The sequence below is a fragment of the Sinocyclocheilus rhinocerous genome, unplaced genomic scaffold, assembly GCF_001515625.1.
Source record: "Sinocyclocheilus rhinocerous isolate Xijiao unplaced genomic scaffold, SAMN03320098_v1.1 scaffold294, whole genome shotgun sequence".
Lineage (NCBI taxonomy): Eukaryota > Metazoa > Chordata > Actinopteri > Cypriniformes > Cyprinidae > Sinocyclocheilus > Sinocyclocheilus rhinocerous.
In genome coordinates this window covers 38907-62242 of record NW_015644007.1, presented here as the reverse complement: position 1 = coordinate 62242, position 23336 = coordinate 38907, and the positions used below count along the sequence as shown (strand labels likewise).

The 23336-nt window shown below is 37.0% G+C and overlaps 2 protein-coding genes and 1 pseudogene across 4 annotated transcripts in view; 2 read left to right on the top strand and 1 right to left on the bottom strand.

The window, feature by feature from the left end:
• The window catches only part of LOC107757773 (myosin light chain kinase 3-like), a 19140-nt gene extending 9386 nt beyond the window's left edge, over nucleotides 1-9754 (top strand). For 2 of the 3 annotated variants that reach the window (XM_016575348.1, XM_016575347.1), the window contains exons 6-13: nucleotides 1233-1326; nucleotides 2501-2610; nucleotides 3202-3343; nucleotides 4053-4123; nucleotides 5297-5425; nucleotides 6987-7139; nucleotides 9073-9208; nucleotides 9337-9753. In XM_016575348.1, coding sequence (XP_016430834.1) covers nucleotides 1233-1326; nucleotides 2501-2610; nucleotides 3202-3343; nucleotides 4053-4123; nucleotides 5297-5425; nucleotides 6987-7139; nucleotides 9073-9208; nucleotides 9337-9414 — 913 coding nt within the window. In that variant the 3' untranslated portion in view covers nucleotides 9415-9753. Of the gene's footprint in view, nucleotides 1-1232; nucleotides 1327-2500; nucleotides 2611-3201; nucleotides 3344-4052; nucleotides 4124-5296; nucleotides 5426-6986; nucleotides 7140-9072; nucleotides 9209-9336 lie in introns of all 3 variants that reach the window. The other variant, XM_016575349.1, reaches the window with a different exon arrangement.
• Nucleotides 9755-10647: 893 nt separating this feature from the next.
• LOC107757774 (origin recognition complex subunit 6-like) lies at nucleotides 10648-13815 on the bottom strand. The gene is made up of 7 exons (XM_016575350.1): nucleotides 13604-13815; nucleotides 13373-13499; nucleotides 12509-12672; nucleotides 12346-12435; nucleotides 11625-11734; nucleotides 11213-11299; nucleotides 10648-10971 (listed from the first exon to the last, which is right to left on the bottom strand). Exons 1-7 carry the CDS (start codon nucleotides 13798-13800, stop codon nucleotides 10841-10843), a joined length of 906 nt encoding a protein of 301 aa, XP_016430836.1. The 5' UTR covers nucleotides 13801-13815; the 3' UTR covers nucleotides 10648-10840.
• A 96-nt stretch (nucleotides 13816-13911) lies between these two features.
• LOC107757769 (vacuolar protein sorting-associated protein 35-like) overlaps nucleotides 13912-23336 on the top strand; it is a 40481-nt pseudogene continuing 31056 nt past the window's right edge.

The window sequence follows — 23336 nt, the reverse complement described above, 5'->3', positions numbered from 1 at the left end:
ATAACTTTATTATTTTAAAATCTTCATTAAGTGTAATTTTAACAAATCAGTCAATTTTAACCTTCAATATTATAGTAGTACCAACTGACTCGCGTGTATATTTTACAGCAGATTTTTTTCCTTGAGAAAATTTGGTATGTACTGTACCTGATATATATCCAAAATAATCGATATTGAATCGAATCGAATTGGTAATCGAATCGAATCGCAAGCTTGTGAATGAGAATCGAATCGAATCGTGAAATTTGTGTCAAAACCCAGCCCTAAGATTTTTATTTTTTGAAACAAGACGAATCTGATACTGGCTAACATTTTTCTCTTGGCACTCTCTGTATATATTGTATTTGCCCAGCTGCGTCTGTCATGCTGACAACAGTGCAGCAGACAGGAGTATTAAGTGGAGGGGGGTTACTCTTTCTCCAGGACTGGCAGATAAGCATGCAGGCACTGCCCATGGAACATACAGCAGTTGAATGACTGGTACAAGCAGACAAGGGCTCATTTGGACCTCCTCTCCACCTCTCGCTCCACATATGCCACAAATAAGCACTGGCTTGTTTTTTGACTCATCATCGGCAGAGTTTATTTTGGGCAGGTGTTGAGCAGGTCCGTTTGCATGGAACTTATTTTCAGCCAGCAGCAGTCGCCATCTTGACACAAACATGTTATCTCACTAGGCCTGTCACGATAACAACTTTTTGTTGTGCTTGTATGGAGATTTTTCCATCTACAGATTTTTCCCTGACCTTCTTTTCTCTGTAAATTAAGGGTGCACACTATTGCTGAAAAACACAATCACTACTTAGCAGTCAGATGACCGTATGCACAAAGGCACAGATCCCTAAACAAGGTCATATCTGCAGATTAAACTTTTTTTCGTAGAGGCATTTTTTAAATTTGAACTAGCACCTCATGACTACACATTATGTACGAGAAGCTGCAAGAGACACAGGCGCAAGTGGAATGTACAAAACATGGTGACAGTAATTTTTAAGTAAATATAATGGGCAATATATTGCGTCACCAAAAATTATTGAGGTCATGTACATATATTGCACGATAAGTCGATATATTGATTATTGCGACAGGCCTATATCTCACCCCATGGAGACACAGCAGATAAATACACAGTGAGAGGAAAAACAGCAAATATTGACAGATAACTTTCACAAAGGTTGAAATGATTTCCATAGTGCATGAAATGAAATCTGTGTGTATGTGTGTTGTTGCAGAGGCCGTTTTGGACAGGTACACAAGTGTGCTGAATTGTCGTCAGGTCTTACGCTGGCTGCTAAGATTGTAAAAGTCCGGGGAATGAAAGAGAGGGTGAGTACAATATATGCATAAACCATTAGCGTTTCAAAAATATTTACCCCTCTTTCTCCCTCTCTCTTTCTCTCCCCTCCCACTCCAATCTGTCCATCACTCTGTTCCTGTTAGGTTGCTTTATGAGAACATTTCCTTCTGGACAACCACTGACAGTTCTGCGCACATGAGCATATGAAAAAATGTGCACACATTCACACATGCTCTTGAACTCTCGCAAATAACAATAACACCCATAGTCCCTCAAGGACATGGAAGCGCATGTTGTTTCTAGTATCTGCATTAAAAAAAGCATACATCCATGCAGAAAAGCACATAATATTTATACAGCGCTCCAAACACTGAGCTGTTTTCATATAATGTGAAATATACAAATCTTTGCACATGTACTTTCATCAGTTCCCAACATCCTCCAAGCTTCAACAAGTGCCGCTAATTACATCTAATGACAGCTCTTCTGTCATAAGCACTTGTCCTCAGTGAAATGCCATTCTCTGCCCTCTGTTCTGTCAGTTGCCGTCATTAGAGAGCAGTCAGTGAGGAATGGGCAAGTACAGATCATTTTCAGTCTCTCATGTTTTAATTCCACAAATGTCAAAAGAGCAAGAAAGTCAACACACAGTCACATAGAGGATATGTACACTCAATCTCTCTAAGCATCATTCCTGGAAACATTTGCATTTTGAAATGCTCCTTCCTAGTGTCAACATGATGTTCCATTCCTTCTGCATGCACCGTCTGCTCAAAAGTGTGCCAGAGAGAGAGGGAGAGTAGCTTCATATGAAATAATTGAATGCTTTTCCTGGGTCAGTCCACAGAATAGCGGACAGGAAGAGGCAGAATAACTAGGGCAGACAATTACAGGGTTGGCAACGGCTGTCAAGCCCCCATTTCGGAAAATGTTTAAACGCTTGTATTTGCTACCCCATGCAATCATTGTAAATCCACTTCCAGCAATTTAACTGCGCAATTTAAATTCTGAAATAGCTTCTCTCTTACTAATGACCTAATTTTTAACTGCTGCTATCATCCTTTTGAGAGTATAACAACACCTTTTCAAAAGCTTAAAATATATGCTTTAGACAGCTGTTTGAAAAGGAAATGCATTGCAGATGATCATTTATTTGCTTTGGCATTATTATTATTATTTTACTTTTTTGTGCTTTCATTCCAGGACGAAGTGAAGAATGAGATTGGAGTAATGAACCAGTTAAACCATGCGAATTTGATTCAGCTGTATGATGCTTTTGAGTCTCGAACAAATCTCACACTCATTATGGAATAGTAAGTACCCTAATGTACTAGAACGGTTCATTGAAATATTTACGGCTTATTTTAACATAAAAAGATTTAGCGAAAAAATGCAAATATATAGTAGAATATTGGTCTACATATGAATTCTAACTTGGCTTTGGATAGTATTCATTAGGCCTCATTTGCAAAGCAAATTTTCTCTCCTGGCCTGGTCCTCACATTCTGTCACAAGAACATAGAGCTCCCACACATGCCACTTTACACAGTCATGATGGTGTGTCATCTTCCTGCCTTGTTCACAGATTTAATTCACATTTTTTGATGGTATTGAATTGGCAAACAATTTGCTTTTAATTGAAACATGAATGTTTTGTGTGAATATTAATATTTGTAATACAAGACGTAACTATAAATGATGAGGGCTTTTTTCTAAGATGGATATTTTTATATAAGGAAAGAGTCTTAAAATTCAGTTTTGTTTTAGCATTAAAAAAATACTTGCACTCACATGGCTTAAGCCACTTAATGTCAATATGCTTGGCCAAACAGACTAAACTAAAAGAGAGGAGTTAATTTGTGATGGTTCATTTTAAAATATCTTTCCATGGTTTGTTATTTCAGTGTGGAGGGTGGTGAATTGTTTGAACGAATCATTGATGAGAATTACCACCTGACGGAGCTGGATGCCATCGTGTTTACCAGGCAGATTTGTGAGGGGGTTCAGTACCTTCACCAGCAGTACATTCTCCATTTAGATCTTAAGGTAAACCGCACACACAGCACTGAATGTTATAATGTGACTCTGACGGGATTAGCAGTGTATAGTGTCGGTGGTCTCTATGGAAAAATCCACCAGCGAATTACACCTGTATGTCAACATTTGCTGTCTGAATATCATACATTTTAATTAGCATACTGCCATGGTACTTGTGCCTTGTGTTGCTGTTAACATGTTGTTTATAGGAATATGAAATGCATACCATTACATAAATTGCTTATGTAAAAGTAAAAGACTGTTCACACCCAAGAACAACAACGATAATGATATAGATATAGTCTTAAATAGCAGTAGAGTCCACCCCAGAACTGTAACGATAATGACACAGAGAAAATATATTGTTGGAATACTTTTAGAAGGTTTTTTCCCAGCTGATGAATGATAAAAACACTGACAGTCAATTAGAAGTCATCCTGATTTAAAAAGCTCAAGCATTTAAAACGGCAGATGACAAAACTGTAGCACACACGTACAATAAACAGAATGATGATATAAATTGAGTTAGACATTGCTATAGTTATCGTTAAATTGATCATTCTTGGTGTGAACAATATTTCCTATCTTTAATTTGAAACATGAAAATTGTTATTTACGTTGATACTGTAGTAACAATAAAGTAAGTAATTATGAATACATAATCAGTTTTAATCTGAATCTCAATTATCCCTTACTTTTTATATTTTCTTTAACATAGCCAGAAAATATCTTATGTGTGAACAGCACAGGGAATCAGATCAAGATCATTGACTTTGGACTCGCCAGAAAGTAAGCAGACCTCATTAAATCCTCTTATTATTAAAAGTTAGCTTATAAATACTAACATGATTTTTTATTTATTTTTTAAAATATTTTTTAAGCATAAAAAATAAGCACTTTTTTTCAGTCTTGTATAATTATTTACCTAATTTCAGTTATAATAATGTGTTTTCAGCTGACATCAAGTCTTCTGATTCACACCACTGTACTGACACACTGCACATGGTCACCATGACTACAGTCACATTCCTTCATGAGTGTTCATTTTTTGACATCTTTGTTTACTTTAAGCTTCAGAGTTCGAAAGCATTGTAACAATCAGAGTCCTTACAATGTCATCGAAATGTACCGTGTAACTGTAAGAAACTTGCAAAACTTTTTATTTTGCGTAATTTATGAATCTTCATGTGTGAGCAAGACACTGCTGTGGGATCTGTGATTTACATTTTTCTCATTTAGCAGACACTTTTATCCAAAATGACTTAGAAATGAAAAACACTACAACAAAAGCTAGGCGTGCTACAGAGATAGCAACATAAGAAATGCCACAATACAGAGTGCCAGAATTGCTCAGAGAAGTACAAAAAAAAGTACAGAGGTAGGTGAGACTCTGTGGAACAACCAAAAGAGAAAAGTAGAGCTTTTATAAAGTAAGTACAGTATGAGTCAAGATCTCACAGGGGAGTTGTGTGTTTTCTAAGAGTGGAGAGGGAAGATTATTCTTCCACTGAGGTGCCGTGAATATGAAGGTTTGGGGAAAGTGGTTTCAAGCCTCTTTGTGAGGTCGCCATTGGATTCCACTCACAAACTCCCCTCAGATTTCTGAAAGAAGCACAAATGTGCAGAAATGAGTGTAGGTACAGAGTACAGAGCCAGTGACTATACTTACACAAATAGTGTTGCATTGAACTTATGTGGGCTGCAACTGGGATCATTTGAGATTAGACTTCTAGATTGGCTCAGATAGGAAGGGTCTGCTTTTCCTGATTTTATTTTGTAGAGTGCAAAAATGCATAATTGAGTGGTATTTGTAATTTGGTCAACTAATTTAAAAGGTCCTGCCCAACCTGGTGTTATTATCGTCAAGGTTTGTTGTACGAGTTTGGGTCAGTTTTTTTCATATGGGTATAATATAAATTCCAAAAACAAATCTGCCAAATGTGTCTGTTCCTCTCCCACCAGGTATAGACCCAGAGAAAAGCTGAAGGTCAACTTTGGAACCCCAGAGTTTCTGGCACCAGAAGTTGTCAACTATGACTTTGTGTCATTTCCTACAGACATGTGGAGTGTTGGTGTCATCACATACATGCTGTGAGTACACAACTTGAGGCAGTAAGGCTGATCTATTAATGCAGCATTTCGTATTTCAAAAACATTGTGCAGATTTCCAGCATTTAATAGTATGTAAAAATTGTCATTAAAGAGTCAGAATTGACATTCATAAAATATGTACGTATGCATTAATGATGCATGTGTTATAGGAAAAAAAGTTACCCTTTCTTTCCTCACTGAATTGCACAGTGGCATAGACTGAGTGAAGTATCAGCGAGATTAAAAGCCAAATGCAAATGTGACGCCCATGAAAGCTTTAGAGGGATCATCTAAGAGCATTGAATAGAGCCCTGATAAAAGGGCACCAGTTCCAAACAGCTCAAAAAGCATGTTCTGAGAAAAAAAAAGAAAAAAAAACAGTACACACAAGCAAGCAAGCAAACATAACATCCCATCTCAGATCCTGTGCCCCCATCACTCTCTCCATGAGCAGTGCTGGCCATAGATGACCCTCTACTCTGGCCAATAGAATAGCAGCCCGGCCTCAATGATTTAATTAATTCTAATTACCTGACAGCTGTTGGTGGTGATTTACAAGGGCTTGCCCATCCAAAGAATATGTGTGTCACCTACTTCACACTTCTCTGAGAACTGAACACCCAACAAGACTTAGGTCTTCAGTGTATTCATTTAATTACAGCTTTTTATTTAAAGTACACAAACACATAATTGTGTTAGTGGTGAGTTAAGTCACTATAATTGTTTGTTGTCCTCATTTCAAGTTTTTATAGATGGTATTGGTATTGCGGTTGCTTATCCATGTACTTTATATATTTATATTCTGTTTTTTGTTTTAATTTTGTTCAGTAACACTTTCAGTTTAGTTTAATTTGTTAACATAATGCATCCGGAATCATATCAGCATAGCATTTATAACATTTATTAATGTTAATTTATAAATATTGTTAATTGTTAGTTCATGTTCATTCATTATAAATTATTTCTAAATATTAATTTATACAACTTGAAATTTTACAAATGGATCAGTGTATTCCGGGGTGTGGCTCTGCTGATGACCCAGTGCTTGTTGTACATGCTGGGTGCTTGTTGTTTGTTTTACATATGTGTGTATATGCTAAAGTGAAATGTTGAGTTTATTTCTAATTTTATATTTTTATCATTGTTTTTGTATAATTGTTATGTTGTGTTGATCTTGTTATGGTGTGTTTTGAAGCCAAAGAAATGTTCCAATCGTGGACAATAAAGGAACTAAATAACTAACTAACATAATATATAATTGAACATTAACTTGTTTTAATAAATGCTGTAATGCTTATTGTTAACAAATTTATCCTTAAGTATCAATATTTATTCATTAAACTGGTGATTTAAACAAAACTAAAATACAAACACAATTCAGTAATCATGAAAAGCCAAAAATATTCACAGTGCTTCAATAAGAAAATATCAAAGTAGATCAGAATGGTAAAAAGCAGCGGTATAAGTGCACCTTTTTCATGTCATACTTTGATAAGCTTAAAACTAAGGGTGAATAGATTTCTAGGATATTCACTCCCTTCGTGGTTTCTTTTTTTTTCAGTCTGAGCGGTCTTTCTCCCTTCATGGGTGACAACGACACAGAAACAATGAACAACATTCTGCACGCCAACTGGGACTTTGATACAGAGGCATTTGAGAATGTGTCAGAAGAAGCCAAAGACTTCATTTCCAGCCTTCTTGTGCCCGCCAAATGGTATTCATCCATCCATTATTATTCCACTAGTGCAAAACCTTGAAGTACAGAATATACCATAAGTCACGCTTTCTATCGCACATACTTCAGTGTAGCCTGTCTTCTATTATTTTTCCTCCTTTCTGGCCACCTGTCACGTGGCTTTAAGAGCCTCACTTTTCTCTTCCATCTCTCAATCATTGCCCCACTTTGACCTGCTCAGGTTCCCTTATAATGCATCCTGACATCAAAACTGAAACCTCTCAAAATACAGTGCTGTACACCAAAAAAAGGCACAAATGACATATAATTGGCCGCTGACGTTAACATGGCCCAGTGTATTTTAAAGTGTTTGGAGCTCACCCTCATGTTGCTCCGTCTTAGATAAGCTGTCCCACACAAGGGCTGTACTGCTCAGATGACATGAGATAATAGCAGGCTGGCACAGCAGGTGGCCATGAGAGGGCACATTGCCTTTTGCCCACTATCTTACCACGGTCTATGCAGTAAAAGTGATAGTTAATGATCCAGTGCGCTTTGACAAGGTGCATTCAGACGCAGCATGACACCCACTCTGGCTTTCCTCCCTTCTCTTTATCTGTGGTGACAATGTTGTCTAATGTCCTCATCACAGTCCCCCACACGAGCCGTGTGATTCATATCACCCACATTCATGCTTTCAGCCAATGAATACTAATGGATTATTTGCATGATGATAATAGGCCTAGAATAATCAGCTGGATTACATCTTTCCTACTGGTAAATGCACTCATGTAGTGCGCAGGTTTTGCAAAGTCGGGATGATCAGATATATCTTTCAGTCACTTTCAGGACACAATCTGTTCCTCTTGCTCAAATAAAGATGACTTCTTTTGGCTCTGTTAGCCAAATGTTAGCACGGTTAGCCAAACATTAGCACAGTTAGCCAAACAAGCACAGAGACTTCCCAAACTTGTTGTGGTCTAATCCACTTGATCGAGTGGATGCAACAGAAATTAAGAGTGCAAGACTGTCCCAGGTCTGAAAAATGCTAACGCTAAGTGCCCTATTGCTAATACCACTTTAGAGAGGTATTTGAGGCTAAGTGTATCCCATTATTCATCATGTTTTGAAACTCACGTGCCCCAAAATTGCTAGATTTTTGAGGAACACTATCCAGTGTGTGCAAGTTAATTTAATCAGATTTAATTAGGTATTAAAATATGAAGTATTGCACATTTTATTGGTGCAGAGATGAGTAGGCTATGTGTATTTTGTAAAATCCAACAGCTTTTTATCACTTAATTAGAAGAACCAAAACTAATAAACTGTGTCGCCTGTTAGAGACTGAACAGAAATTTAGAAGTTTATTTTAAAGTGCAAAGTATTGAAAATCAAAATGTGTAAATAAAGCTCTGTAAAACTTGCATTTTAAAACCAAAACTGTGTCTCATTTATTAAAATCTTGGGCCAAATACTGTAAATACAAATAATGTAAATACTAGCAAGAAGTAGTCACATGCAAAGTCCGCAAGTGTGGAGCAGGCACAGTTAGCCAAATGTTGGCTCTGTCTCATTTCAAAGGCCGGAGGTGGCATTACGGCATTGAGAATGTCTCATTTAAGAGAATAAACCATTACACTAGCAAAGAAATACATTTCAGTAATTTACACCTCACAAGGAATAGTACATTTTATAATTAAGCTATAACTTTTCTTAAATGAGATATCCTCAAAGATGTATGCCACTTCCAGACAGCGCAGCCATTGAAATGAGTTTAGCTAAAGATGTTTTAATCAAAACATGAAATATACATAATATGATATATAAATGTGTAATAAAGTGACCGTATGATTCATAGTCATTACGCAGAAAGGTTTGAACTGTATACTGCATTTTATGGAACTGTTTGTTTCTTTGAGCACCGGATGTTTTTAAGAACTTAATGTGTGTGTCTGTGTGGTCTCTATGGTAGCAGCCGTATGAGTGCATCAGGGTGCATGAAGCATAGTTGGCTAAATAACCTGGAGGACAAGGCCAAGATGTACAAAGTTCGGCTAAAGTCTCAGATGAGGCTTCAGCGTTACCTCGCTGCTCACCGCCAGTGGAAGGTACAGCATCACCAGTCAGTGCATGTGTTTGATTCTAAATGGATTTAGAACATATGGAATTGCTAGATTGTACCACATATACTAGCATAACATATGATCCTGTTCTTATGGTAACTTTGTTTTTACAGAAACATTTCTATGCGGTTGCTGCAGCAAACAGGTTGAAGAGGTTTCAGCAGAGCAGATCAGTTAGTACTCCGAATTAGCTATTAACCTGCAGTGTCAGTAGCTTGAGAGGACATCACAACGTTACATCACACACTGGAAAGTGAACTTGTCTGAAGATTTGAAATGGCTTTTTAGAAAGTGTTTAATATGTTCTTGCTTTGTTTAAAGCAAGTGGAAAAACATCTTGTTAAAAAGTGTCACATTTTCTTAATGTACCTTGTTTGGAACACCATTGCATTTAATTTACACTTCTTTATCATGCTTTCACACCAGGAGTGTATGGCATGGATTGCGGGGCGTGCTTTTGATCCACATGAAAAAGCTTTTGTCCCTTCTGTGAAGGCGTTTTTCTTGGGCACTTATATTAGAATTTAAAAGAAGCTGTTTTCATTTTCATTGTTCTATTTGAGTAAAAAACACAGAGCATGAAGATTTGGTATAGAAACACTGTATTCAGACTAGATTTTCAATCTTTCTTTAGCCTGTTGATTAGAACTGGAAACTAAATCTGAATAAGAGACTCAGCTGGCATATGTTTTTATTTTTTTTAAATTTGCATTTATAGCGTTTCACTGGTTGTTCTGGAATATTTGAATGTTAATATTGTGCTTTCTAAGAATTTATTGCATTTGTGTGGATGCACACATTCATATGGTAATAGCATATTCACAAATGTGGTTCTGTGCTTGGCATGCAATTGGCATACAAGTACACAGAAATTAGCACCGAATTATAGGGCAGTCCTGTTTTGCTATTTCTGTCATAGTTCACAGAATGTGCTTCTATAGAAATCATTGTATTGGGTATTTTCAGCATAATATAGATGGTCACAAATTGCCTGTAGAGAATGAGTGTTTAATCAAAACATTAAAAAAAAGAGAATGAAATTGTGTCAAAAATAAGCATTTTATTCATAATAAAATCTAACTAAACTGGAAACAGATAAGCCATTTCTTGTCAAAACAAATGCATAAAACCCATCCAGATGATCTTGAATGCATTATACTCCTCCCGTGAGATTTTACCACAGAAATAATACCACAGAACACTGTGAGCAATGAAGTCATATTGTCACCAGACATAATCATCCAAATCATGATGGATTAAACACGACAATTCAAACATTAACACAAACTAAATGAACCACGATAAAATCCTGCATGTTAAACACACATGATCTAAATAAGGAACTTAACAATCAGTAAACCTTTGCACAATATTAAATCTGTCATAAAATGGTAACCATATTTGCACCAAGAAATGCCAATGAAACAAAGGATAATAAAAAGTGCCTCAATTCCTCTGGAAATGTCCATATGTAAATGGAACAAATTTACACACGGAGCCAGAAGGGGGCAGACAACTTCTCTTGGTAATAGAGTATTAAATTCAAATCAAAGTAAGGTCCTTTTGGCATTATGCAGAACCATAATTAAATAAATCTGAAACAAAACCTTACAGAGTTCAAGAATCTACTGCCTTTGGTTTTAATGCATTTTCAAGAATTTTTCTTTTCCACTCTTCATAATTTTGTGTCTCTTCTTCCTCGGTTTTCTCAACCCGCTCTCGCTTAGGGGATGTTGAAAGCTTTTCATCTGGAAAAAGCCAAAAAAGACAATTACTTTTATCATCAAACCTACAGTCTATTATTAAATATTACATCTAGAAATATTATTTATTAGTCTTATTACTGAGAGAAAAAACTTTTTTTTTACACAGCATAAAAAACATGCTTAAGAACAGAAAAAGTTCTTCCACTGTAACATTAGGGCAGCTTATGGGTAGAATAATAATTTGCCATTATTATTTACTGTGGTAAGCAAATGGCTTTCTTACCATCTTCTTCTGTTTCTAGCATTCCAGTGATTGTCTTCTGCCTCTTTTGAACAGTTTTGACTGGTTTCTCCATAGATGAAGCCTCATCTGAGGGTACAGGGAGATAGAACGAATCAGTCAGCTTAATATCATAACTTCAATAACTACTTAAGAAACATGCTGCTCTTTGATGTCGAACTACACAAAAAATATACATTGTCTAATTGTGATATGTCTGTAGCCATTGTAGCCAGTCAAATTTGTTTCTTCGTGACGGATCTCTTTTGAAGAAAAAAAAAAGATTAGAAGTTGCGCAACTTCAATTACAACATCTTTGTTAAACATGAAAGCCAGACCAAGATCTCCTACAAAAATGCCTTTATTCACTTTAATTAGGCAAGGTGTCATTTTTGTTTGAAGGAGTCACACTCACTGCAGATCTCCTGTCCGAATTTCTGAAACTGTGCGCACAGCCGGTCAAAGATGCCCTTCTTTGCTCCAGATGAAGAGGCTAATTTCCTGTCAGTTCTGATTTTTATGCACCTTCAAAAAAGGACAGAACCAATTTATTTGTCCATCTTCAGTAACTGAATGTAAACCAGGTGCAGTTTAGATTGAGAGATTTCTGTGGCTTGTTGACATGCATAAAATATTTTTGACCCATCTGGGAGCTTTAGTTGTTTATTATCGTACAGGAACAGCGTTTGGTTGGATAACAATAGTCCCACACAGGCTCAGTACATTTAGATTTAGGCAGTCTTATAACAGTACCACCTTTAAGAAAGACAGTGGCATTTCTCATGCAAGCACTCACTTTCATAGAGCCTAATATGCAAATAACCTAGCTATAAGTGTGGACAGGAACAAATATGACTAAATTTAACAACTATGCGATAACCAATCCAAGATCTGACCTTTCCAAATGTAATTTAAGCTCCAAATTAATCTGTACTCAATACACCTCTCATAGCCTCATATTAAAGTACTTTGACCACAGTGACACTGTGAAGGGCTTAATGAGGTTCAAGAGACAATTGAGCTCCCAACCAAAATTATTATGTAATTATCAAACACAATCATCCACTATCAAGCATTTTTGAACCAGTTATTATTTGACTCGATGACAATGAGACATCACAGCAATCTATACTCACTTGCATGCTGCATATAGAGCTGCTGTGGTAAAGAGAGGCTTTGACAGGTCAAGGTCTTGTTGCTGAGCAGCGGGCAAACTGGTCTCATACCTTGAACAAATACATGCAAGTTTATAAGTCATTCAGTTAATATTGATTGCACTGATGCAATGTGAAGACTCACCTCTGAAGGATCTGAGAGGCCACTTTAACCGCTTCCAAACACCCAAACTGCACTGCAAGATCTCTGAGACCCAGGTTTGACTGCAGGCCCAGCATGCACTCCATAGCCTTCAGATTACTGGAGTAAACCTTAGGACTTAGTCCAGACAGTTTGATGGCATACTCCTATCCAGTATAAAGAATATTTATTTGATTAATTATAGCAAAAAAAAAAAGTAAACTTTTACTTAATGTGTAAACATAATGTTAACATATTGTGTAAAACATTCAATGCTTATTGTGTGAAAGTTATTTTGATACATTTTTATTACGTCTAATTGCCCCTAATTTTTCAACTGCAAATATCAGTCTGTGGACAAGCATTCTTCATGTTAAATATGAGATATGTGATGGATTAGGAAAACAGAATATTTCTATTAACTGTCAACCACCAGGCTGTAATTTTGTCTAAATCATGGCAAAAAGTGTTTCCTAATTATATGTGTATATTTAGGATTCATACATTCATTGCTATAAAATTAGGGTTGGAAAATCACCGTAATAGGCCATTTATTTATAAAATGACAATTAAGTTCCATAAAGAAAGCTATTTTATTCAATACAGAATTTGAGATGAGATGGAAATAACAATTTTCTTGTGACGCCACAACTGGACAGTGTTGGGGGGGGGAAATAAAATCAATAGGCAAACACAAGAAAGTCTACTGGGCTTAACATTTATAGAAAACTCGCACACATGAATACTTCCATCATATGATATTACAAATTATAGCAACATACTCAAAAGTTTATGTATGTCTGTAACTTACATGTATGTATATACATATGCTACACATCACAACGCAGTATGGGAAGTGGATCTTGCCTTGTCTAGAGGAAATTTCATGGAAATCGCTGCCAACTCAAGGCAAATAATGGCCTTGCTGGTGGCTGTAACAGAACCCAGTCCAACACATTTCACTTGGGATAATCGCATGTATTCCTCGGCTTGACTGAAAATAAATGACCAGAATTAGCTGTGTTGTTATATTGACATGTTTACTTCGGACTGAACCATTGTCTCTCAAAACAAGCGACTGGACACTGGAACACTTACCTCAATACTTTAACAGCTGTTATCCCAATCTTCGAAGCAAGCTTACGAAATAACTCTTTATCCATTTGTAAAGATGCTCGGATCTTCTCTGTAACCACAACACAATGGAATCCCCTGCAGACTAAGCACACAGACAGACTGGTTTCGCGCGAAAACGAACACGTGTCACACCCCAAATAAACGTTCGGACCTGCCATTGGTGGATCAAGAAATGGGCGTGGCCAACGTCATTGGCGTAAAATACGTATAAACCTTAACTACTATTTAAGTATTCGTCAAATTAAATGATAATATAGGCCAAGCGAAGTATGCAATGTAACATGTTGGTCAGAGAAATGTTTTTCATTACACTTTCCACACAAATAGAATGATATAATGACACAACTCAGCCAATTATTTTATTGTAAATAAATTCATTTTAATTTTTAATGTAGCTTCTACAGCGTTTCAGATAGGGCTTGTTGTGCTGCTCGTCATGAGGCGGAACAGCAGCGGCGCAGTCACATGATTCGACACATTCACAGCGGGGTCATCCAGTGTTTCCTCTAACACACCTAATAATCATGGTAAGATATAAGCGACCGTCGTATGCATAGACTGTGTGCTGGATGCTTTATATGCGCCGTTAAGTTGATTACAGCAGTGATGGTGTCAGAGGGGCACTGAGATCTCTTGGCGGACTGTTTTGCGTTTGTGAAGATAGCCGTTAGCATAAGCGTTTGAGATGCGGAGGCCTACGTACACTTAATTATTCTCGTTTATTTCCTCTGTCTTGGTTTATTCTACTAGCGGTTTAACATTTGGCATGCAGGTGTAGTAAACTTACAGCCGTTATGTTTTGCTGTCATTACAATTCACAAGTTTTGTGCAAAATGAGCTAATTTAAACTGCTAATCCTGCTAGCATTAGCCTTGTTATTTCTTTACAGTTAGGTTTATATCGGCATTTTTATTTATTGTTATACATCTACGATACGTTTATATGCAGCTCTTTGTTTACATGTGCATTTACATATATTTGAATAATGGCAGTTTTTTTAGTATGCATAACATAAGCGATGTTTGGTCTCTGGTTCATTCATTCAGTTTTAAGAAGCCCATAATCGGTTATGTTTACCGTTTATCATAACACTTAGGAGGGGTCAGGGGTGGCTGTATGTTGTCATTACGTATGTCACCCCCACCCCAGCCAGCTGCAGACCTCTGACACTTCAGTTATGTAGCCTACTGTATTTAATTTTTAAACAATATATTTTTTAATTAATTTGTAATTAATTTACAATTATGTACAGTGGTTTTCAGTGGTCTTCATATTTATAAAATAGGCTAAAATGTGATTAACATGTCAAGAAACATTTTAAAAGAAATGGCAACCAGCAACAGCACTCAAAATTAAAATTTTTGAACAGTAGTGAATATATAAGGGAAAGTGTCCTATATATATATATATATATAAAATTATTATTATTATATTTTTTTTTTCTACTGTTCAAAAGTTTGTGATTAATAAGGTTTTTTTTTTTAGCATTCAGCAAGGATTTATTAAATTGGTAAAAACAATGGCAGTACAGACATTTATAATGTTAAAGATCGAAAATGACAATTTTGCAGTGGTTTGTTGACAAATTACAGGACACTTTAGAAGGACTTTAGAAAGATGACAGCATCATTATTTTATTTTTATGTAGGTCTGTTTGTAAAATTAGTTGACCTTAGCAATCCTTGTTGCAGTATATGGCATTATCGACAGTTCAGAAATGGATAATGTCTTAGTATCCTTTTAGATGTTTGTTCTTAACAAACATTTCTTTTTGAATCTTATTTTTTTATATGATTTTAGGCTAATTTCAGAGATATGGGCATCTCAATGTGGATTAATGAGAAATTGTATACGTTTACAGTGGTCAAAAACTTTGTATACAGCTGTTACTCTTTTCATTTAAAGAGTAATGTCTGAAGACCTTAAATGCTTTAAATTAGTTATAAAATATAGATGCATCGATATGAAATTTCTCAGCTGATACCAATAGGCAGTTATTCTGTATGATATCTGCCGATAATGATGTTGATATCGATAGTTTGTTTGTTTTTTAAGGGAAAAAAAATCTCTCCCGACTAATGCTGTAAACTATACAGGGAACCCTCTCATATGGTAAATTAGAGGTTAAAATGAACAACAACACTATTATATTCAAAGCTGTTTATTTTCAGATATAATAATCACACTCGAATAAAAACATTTGTTTACAACTCAATTGCACATAAGATAGTTTTCATAAAAACTATTCAAACATACATATATAATTAACAGTAATTAAGCTCCCTCTAGTGTGTTTTTTTATAGCTAACTATGAACTGTGAACAGTGGATAACTTTGTGACATTGTTCACAAGCTGTATTATGTGACATCTTTTGGTTGAAACACTGATGGAGTGATTACATGAGACATGATTAATTTTGGTAAGTTGTACTGTATCTTTCAACATACCTACTGATGTTCATTCATGTTTAGAGTGGAAGAGACTCGTGCTCTGAACTGAACTGAAGCAGCTACAGCGTTCTGTCATGCCACATTTAAGAGCGTCAAAACAGCCCTACATTCAACACAAGAAACATTTTCTTCATGCAGGTTACTGTCTGACATGCTTATCTAACACCTTTTGATTGAAAGGAAATAATCGGCCCTGATCATTGGCTGTTTTTAAACAATCGACACCCTTTGATAGATTGTATTTTAGGAAGTTAGCGAAAGAACACGGAATTATTTTCTTGTTTTGAGTGCTTACAGACAGTCTATTACTGCGGACATGCTTTTCGACAACAAAGAATGGAGCGCTCGTGCATGTCTGAAAATTTGAAGCGTGAAACTGACCTACAAAAATACACGGCCCATGATGTGAATCAGTGCTATTGTACATCCTCTCTCGAGGCAGAGAGCCAAAAATGTGTGTTTAAACAGTTAATCATGCGCATTGCACACACAAACAGTGAAGAAATTACTTCCTGGGTGAGCGTGATTGTTGTGTAGTTGGGTGTAAACTCTAGATATCAGTCAAAAAGAGTGTTCAATTTTTTACAGCTGAAGCTTTGCTATTAGCTTTGGAATACATTGAAAATGCACAACAAAAGGATTCTATCATTTTTACGGACTCTAAATCATGCCTTCAAGTAATGGACTCTTTAAAAACTGATCATCCTTTGATAGATTGTATTTTAACCAAAGTGGACCATCTACAGAATCAATTCTATAGTATTATTTTATGCTGGGTTCCAGGCCATGTTGGGCTTTCAGGAAATGAGCAAGCTGATGCAGCAGCAAAGGAGGCTTTTAATCAGCAAGTAAACAAATGTCAAATTCCTCCCTCAGAGATCAGACCTATTATTAAAGGGATAGTTCACCCAAAAATTAAAATTAGCCCATAAATTACTCACCCTCAAGTCATCCTAGGTGTATATGACTTTCTTCTTTCAGACGAATCCAGTCTGAGTTATATAAAAAATTGTCTTTGATCTTTCAAGCTGTTTAATGACACTCAGCGGGTGTCGCATGCATCAGTCCAAAAGAAGTTAAATAAAATGCACCCATCCATAAAAAAATAGTGGCGCATGCGCACTCACCGGCGCATGTGCAAAGCTGACCTTATACATCATTCGGTTACACTTTATTTCGATAGTCCAGTTTAGACATTCTACTAACTATAAGTAACTTTGTAACTACATGTCAACTACATGTCAACTAATTCTCATTAATTTGCATCTACATGTCTACTAACTCTCAGAGTAGACTGTTAGGGTAGTTAAATAAGTGGCAAGAAGAGTGGGATACATGTACAAATAATAAATTACATGAAATGCATCCGGAAATTTCAAACAGATTTTTAATCTCTTTTAAAACTAGATTTGATCAAGTGGTATTTACCAGATGTCGCATAGGTCATACAAGACTGACTCATGCATTCTTGCTTAGGTGAAGACCCTACTCAATGCATGTTTTGCAAGGTTCCTCTTTCTGTCAAACATATTTTATTGGACTGTCCAGCTTTTAATGTATGTAGAAAACTCTTTTATGAAGTGAACTCATTTAAAGATTTATTTAGTATAATTTTGCCAGAAAAAGTTTTAGAATTTTTATCATATATTAATATAAAAAATCTTGTGTAATATAACTTGTGTTTGTTTGTTTGCTGGTATTTATTGTATTTGTTATACTTGTATTTTTTATTATTTTTGCCATGAAAATAGCCTAAGATGCTGACATGGCATTAAATAAATATATACTACTACTAGACAATCAGCCGATGACCGATAGTGCAGATAATTGCTTTTATCTGCCGAACCGGATCATTGGCTAATACACTGGTGCATCCCTATTGTAGAAGGTATTATAAAATGTAGAAAATGGTAATAATTTTCTATCCAAACTTTTGACTGGTGGGACATATAATATTGATGTTGAAATAAACTAGCCTACTCAAAATATTTTTTTAACAAATGTAAAAGTTTTTGACGCTAGTTTCTAGTTTGATTGTTTGACTGCACCTGTTTATTCCAGCCTACCACACAGCAGTCACCTCAGGATGAGCAGGAGAAACTGTTGGATGAAGCTGTGCAGGCAGTCAAGGTTCAGTCATTTCAGATGAAACGCTGTCTGGTGAGTTAAGTACATGCAAGTTTACAGTTTCTGTAACACTGTTAATCCATCCACAGCAGTGTGATGCTTCTTGCTTTTAACCATTAAAACAAAACATAGAAAAACAAAATTATATTTATATTGGAGTGTAAAAGCTGCACCCTTACTCTGTTTATGAACATTTATGTTCTTCATCCAGGACAAGAACAAGTTGATGGATGCACTGAAACATGCCTCAAATATGTTGGGGGAGTTGAGGACTTCTATGCTTTCTCCCAAGAGCTACTACGAACTCTGTATGTTTCCGTTGCATTGTGTTTAATAGAATAGAACTCATTTGCACTCTTAACATTAAGAATTTTCTTGAGTGTTAAAGAACAGTGTACTATACATGCCATCTGTAGAGATTTCGTTTATTTATTGTACTAAATTGTTGTTGTAGACATGGCCATCTCTGATGAGCTACATTACCTGGAGGTCTATTTGACAGATGAGTTTGCCAAAGGCCGCAAGGTCGCTGACCTCTATGAGCTTGTTCAGTATGCAGGCAACATCATCCCTAGACTGTGAGTATCTGAGGAAATCTCCCCAAATACTATAACTATAAGACATTTTCAAGATTTTGCCATTTTAGTCACATTGGCCAACACTAGGGCTGTGCAAATAATTGAATGCGATTTTCATGCGCATCTCATCAGTAAAGCTGGTTCTGTGATCGCCTGCGATTCATTTTGAACGCGATATTGCGTAGCTTGTCAGTGATCTACGGCTCTGTGTAGTAAATGCCGCTCCATCTGAAAGCACGTGCTGGAGATTTACTACTAACCCCCCCCCAAATGCAGTAAACCAAGGGGATACACTGCAAATGCTTCTCATTACAATTACAGTGAAATGCTGTAATCATCTATCCACAGAAATGTTGGAAATTATGCAAATTTGCAAAGTGTAAACAATGTATTAAAGTGTAACATTGTATTCCCAAATGCATGTTAAACTCGCAACACATGCACAGATGGAGTTAGCTGCATTCACTGTGAACTGCGGCGCTCCGCTAAAAACACTAGATCACAAGCTGTTTGCACGTATAAGCACAGCACAGTGCTGCACATCACTGTGAAACATGCAGTGCAATGAACTATATACTTATTTAGTGAAAATACAAAATGTTGAATTTGTCAACTTGCTGTTGGAGAGAAAAGACTGAGAAATGCAGCTGGTATCAGTTTATCGAAACTGGAAAATGGGCCAGATTTACTAACAGCTTGCACCAATGCAAATCCTCTTTTGTCAGTAAAAACAACTGTCAGGATATACTAAAGACATTAAGTGAAAAAATTAAAGGTGCAGTAGGAGATCTTGGAAAATGCTAACTTTAGCCTGATAGCACTGAAAGCGAAAGTCCCACGCCCCCTGAACGCATATACGCTCACAGACCAGAATACCAGAGACAACATTACTACAATAGGCTACATCAGCGGTTCCCAATTGCAGTCCTTGCGCCCACCAGCTCATATGTATGTCTTATCATGTGCGAAATTTTGTTCTATTCGACCGTAAGTGCCCTGCAAAGTGGACATCAGTCCAAAGCCACGCCCCCTGAACGCATATACGCTCACAGACCAGAATACCAGAGACAACATTACTACAATAGGCTACATCAGCGGTTCCCAATTGCAGTCCTTGCGCCCACCAGCTCATATGTATGTCTTATCATGTGCGAAATTTTGTTCTATTCGACCGTAAGTGCCCTGCAAAGTGGACATCACCGGATATTCCGCCATCCAGTTCGAAGCGTCTCGCACACTTTAATGTCCTTTGCATACAAAGGGCATTAAAGTGCGCGAGACGTACATTTTAAATAGTATTTATTTACAGAGGTATATTATGTCACACTTCTCTAGTAAGTTTCGTCTGTGTGTGAAGACGCTGCGCAGCGTAAATCCGTGAATGAATGTTCCGAAGTGAAGTAAACTTCAACAGATTTCCCGTGGAACCTGGAATTGGGAACCGGTGGGCTACATCATGTGTCATTCACCGGTGAGAAAACTTTAAAAGTACTACAATGCACAAGGAAGGAGGATCGGGTTGTTGATGTTTGTCTGTCATTCTCGCTCTGTCCGCACAGCGTGCGTGAACGCGCTGATGACGTATCCTGTCTGCGCGAACCGGGTGCGCAGAGGTATGCTAATACATACGTTGACAGGCAGGTAGGAAAGCCAATTAAAACGCTCGGACCGAGCATTTTGATTGGACGAACATTTCTTGGTCCTACGCCTTAAACAGAATATATAAATACAGATAAATACAGTTAGATCACTTAACTTAATGATTGCTATCGGGATGTGAAGAGACTTTCAACCAACATAACAAAAAATGTTTCTGAAGACAATCACCTATTGCACCTTTAAACTTGAACTATGGAATGCAAGAAAATTTGCATGATCTTGCATTTCCTGTCTTCCGCCTTTAAATGCGTATAAATGGAAGTCAGTGGAACAAAAAGTATGGTGTGGCCACTCCTTTAAGCACAGTCACAAAGCTGCATGCTCGGACCGAACGTTTTGATTGGACGAACATTTCTTGGTCCTACGACTTCCACAGAATATATAAATACAGACAAATACATTTAGACCACTTAACTTAATGATTGCTATCGGGATGTGAAGAGACTTTCAACCAGCATAACAAAAAATGTTTCTGAAGACAATCACCTATTGCACCTTTAAAAAGGTTTGCGGTAATTACTTTTCTGGTATTTGCGCCATTATTTGATGCCTCAAAAAAGCATGTTTTAACCCATTTTGCACTTGACATGGATATGATAGTTGCTGATTTGCACTGCTCTTGGTAAATTGCTTTGGTCTGGTTGTGTTTGTGTTATTTAATTTGAAATTTCTTCTCCCATCTGTGCTTTTATGGGACTGCGACCTCCTGCTAATCTGCCCTGTTTAGTAAATCTGGCCCAATGAGTCCTAAAACAGTTTCGCTTTTGTGATTTGTTGTAAACTGACTTTCAGAAAATCAGTCTTAATTAAAGGTAGGGAAATTTGTAAATTAGTATCGATTGAATTTGAGCAATATGGAGTGGGAGAGAAAAAAATGAGAGGAGAGTGAGAGCACAGTTGGAAAGGTGTTTGATTTTTGTGGAGCTCCTTTTTTGCCTGCTCATCTTTAACGAGGAACAGATTGGTGGAGTGCATCTGTTTGAAGAAAAAGTAAAGCACAAACAAGCAGTACTTAAGCTAAGCAAGAGAGTAAGTACAGTTAGCGACAGTAGCTGCGTTACCATTACCCTTCAAATTGTGCAAATTGAAATTGCGAATTGAAAATATGCCTAATGGAAACGCGTCAATTTTACAAAAATGTATCACAAAACATTTTTATGCTCACATGAGGTGTTTTTTCAGGCATTTCGAAAAAGGAATATTTCACAAAACTGCAAATGGGAAATGTTTTTTTCACATTTACAGGTCACATGGCGTACGTAAAAAGTCATATGATCATTCTTCAATGTACTATAACCTCCAAGAAACACTTCATACCTGGCAGCTCTCAAGTATAAGGGACTGTCCTTGCCATTAATGCTTAGATAATTCACACAGTACACGTCTGTGGCGCATAACGGCTCTGGCACGGCCACTGGAGCTGATTGCGGCAACTCCAGTCAATTCTTGTATTTATTTATACCAACTGCGCCGCTCCACGTTTCAGAAGCATCCCAGAAGTGGCTCCGTGCTGCTTTTGTAAAGATACACCTATAAAAATAATGGCAAGTGCAGTGGCTGCAATATACATAACCCTACCAAAATCCGTCGCCATGACTTATCGCGAGAGGAAAAAATTATGTTTTAGTCGCATAACATTGGTTAGTGGAAACGCCGTCCTTTCACAATATTTTTATATCGACATTTATAAAATATCGCTAAGGTTTTGTGCAAATCTGTAATGGAAATGCAGCTAGTGTTTCTAACACATAACAACTGAGGTTTTATACAGAAAATAAAGTGATTCCTGGGTTACTCCTTTGAGTGTGCTTTTTAATAATTGCTAGAAGTGATAAAATGGTTATCAGGAGTTGGCCATCATTGGGGGAGCCTGGCATAAGCAATGTCCTTTGGGGCGACACAAGGCGCCCCCACTCACATGCAGTAAAATGTGCACTCCAGTTCTCTGACTCAACTGCAACGCTTTCATGGCATTGTGCCTGCTGTCATTTCTGCCCACGCCTCTCATTGAAGGAATTGTGATCTAGTGGGTAACTTCTTTCTGAGCAGCTATAGTGCTGCTTTGCCTCCTCTTGTTTCAGTTGCTATCTTTCTGTATGGGTTTCACCATTGAAGCAATCTCTCTCTCTTAAAGTCTCTTAACCTGCTAGAAGCCAATACAGTTGATCTCTTTAACGTCAATTTGTAAACGTGTAAATAACAATAACATAGATAACATAAAAGGTCTAAAATGTTTTTGGGGTCCTGAATTTGTTGCTAAAAGGACAGGAGACTTTTTTGTTAAGACAGATGCACACTGCCAGGTTAATTTGGCACTGAGGTAAATGTGTAGGGCTGAATGTATGTAAATTAAATGCCATCAGTAGAACTTTGTTGTTATTATTCAGAGCTTGTTTTTGTTGACTGGCCATGAGAATCAGTAATCAACTTTTGAGCATGTGCCATTTTATGGTATAGGCTTCTGATTCAGATTTTGTGCAAGTAGCAGTGTAGTCCATTCAAATGGTACAATGGCCGTTTTTAAAGGGTTAGTTCACCCAAAAATGAAAAATTGGCTTGTGTTTTACTCACCCTCGAAGCATCCTAGGTGTATATGACTTTCTTCTTTCAGACGAATCCAGTCGGAGTTATATTAAAAATTGTCCTGGCTATTCCAAGCTCAATCATTGCAGTCAGCGGGTGTTGCAGTTGAACAGTCCACAAGTCCTCAAATAAAGCGCGCACATTCAAAATAAAACATGCCGCACATGGCTCCGGGGGCCTTCTGTAGCGAATCCATGAGTTTTTGTAAGATAAATATCCATATTTCAAACGTAATAAACACTTTTCTCTCACTTCCGCTGATTGTCATACACTGAAGCAGTTCCGGCGGATGACGC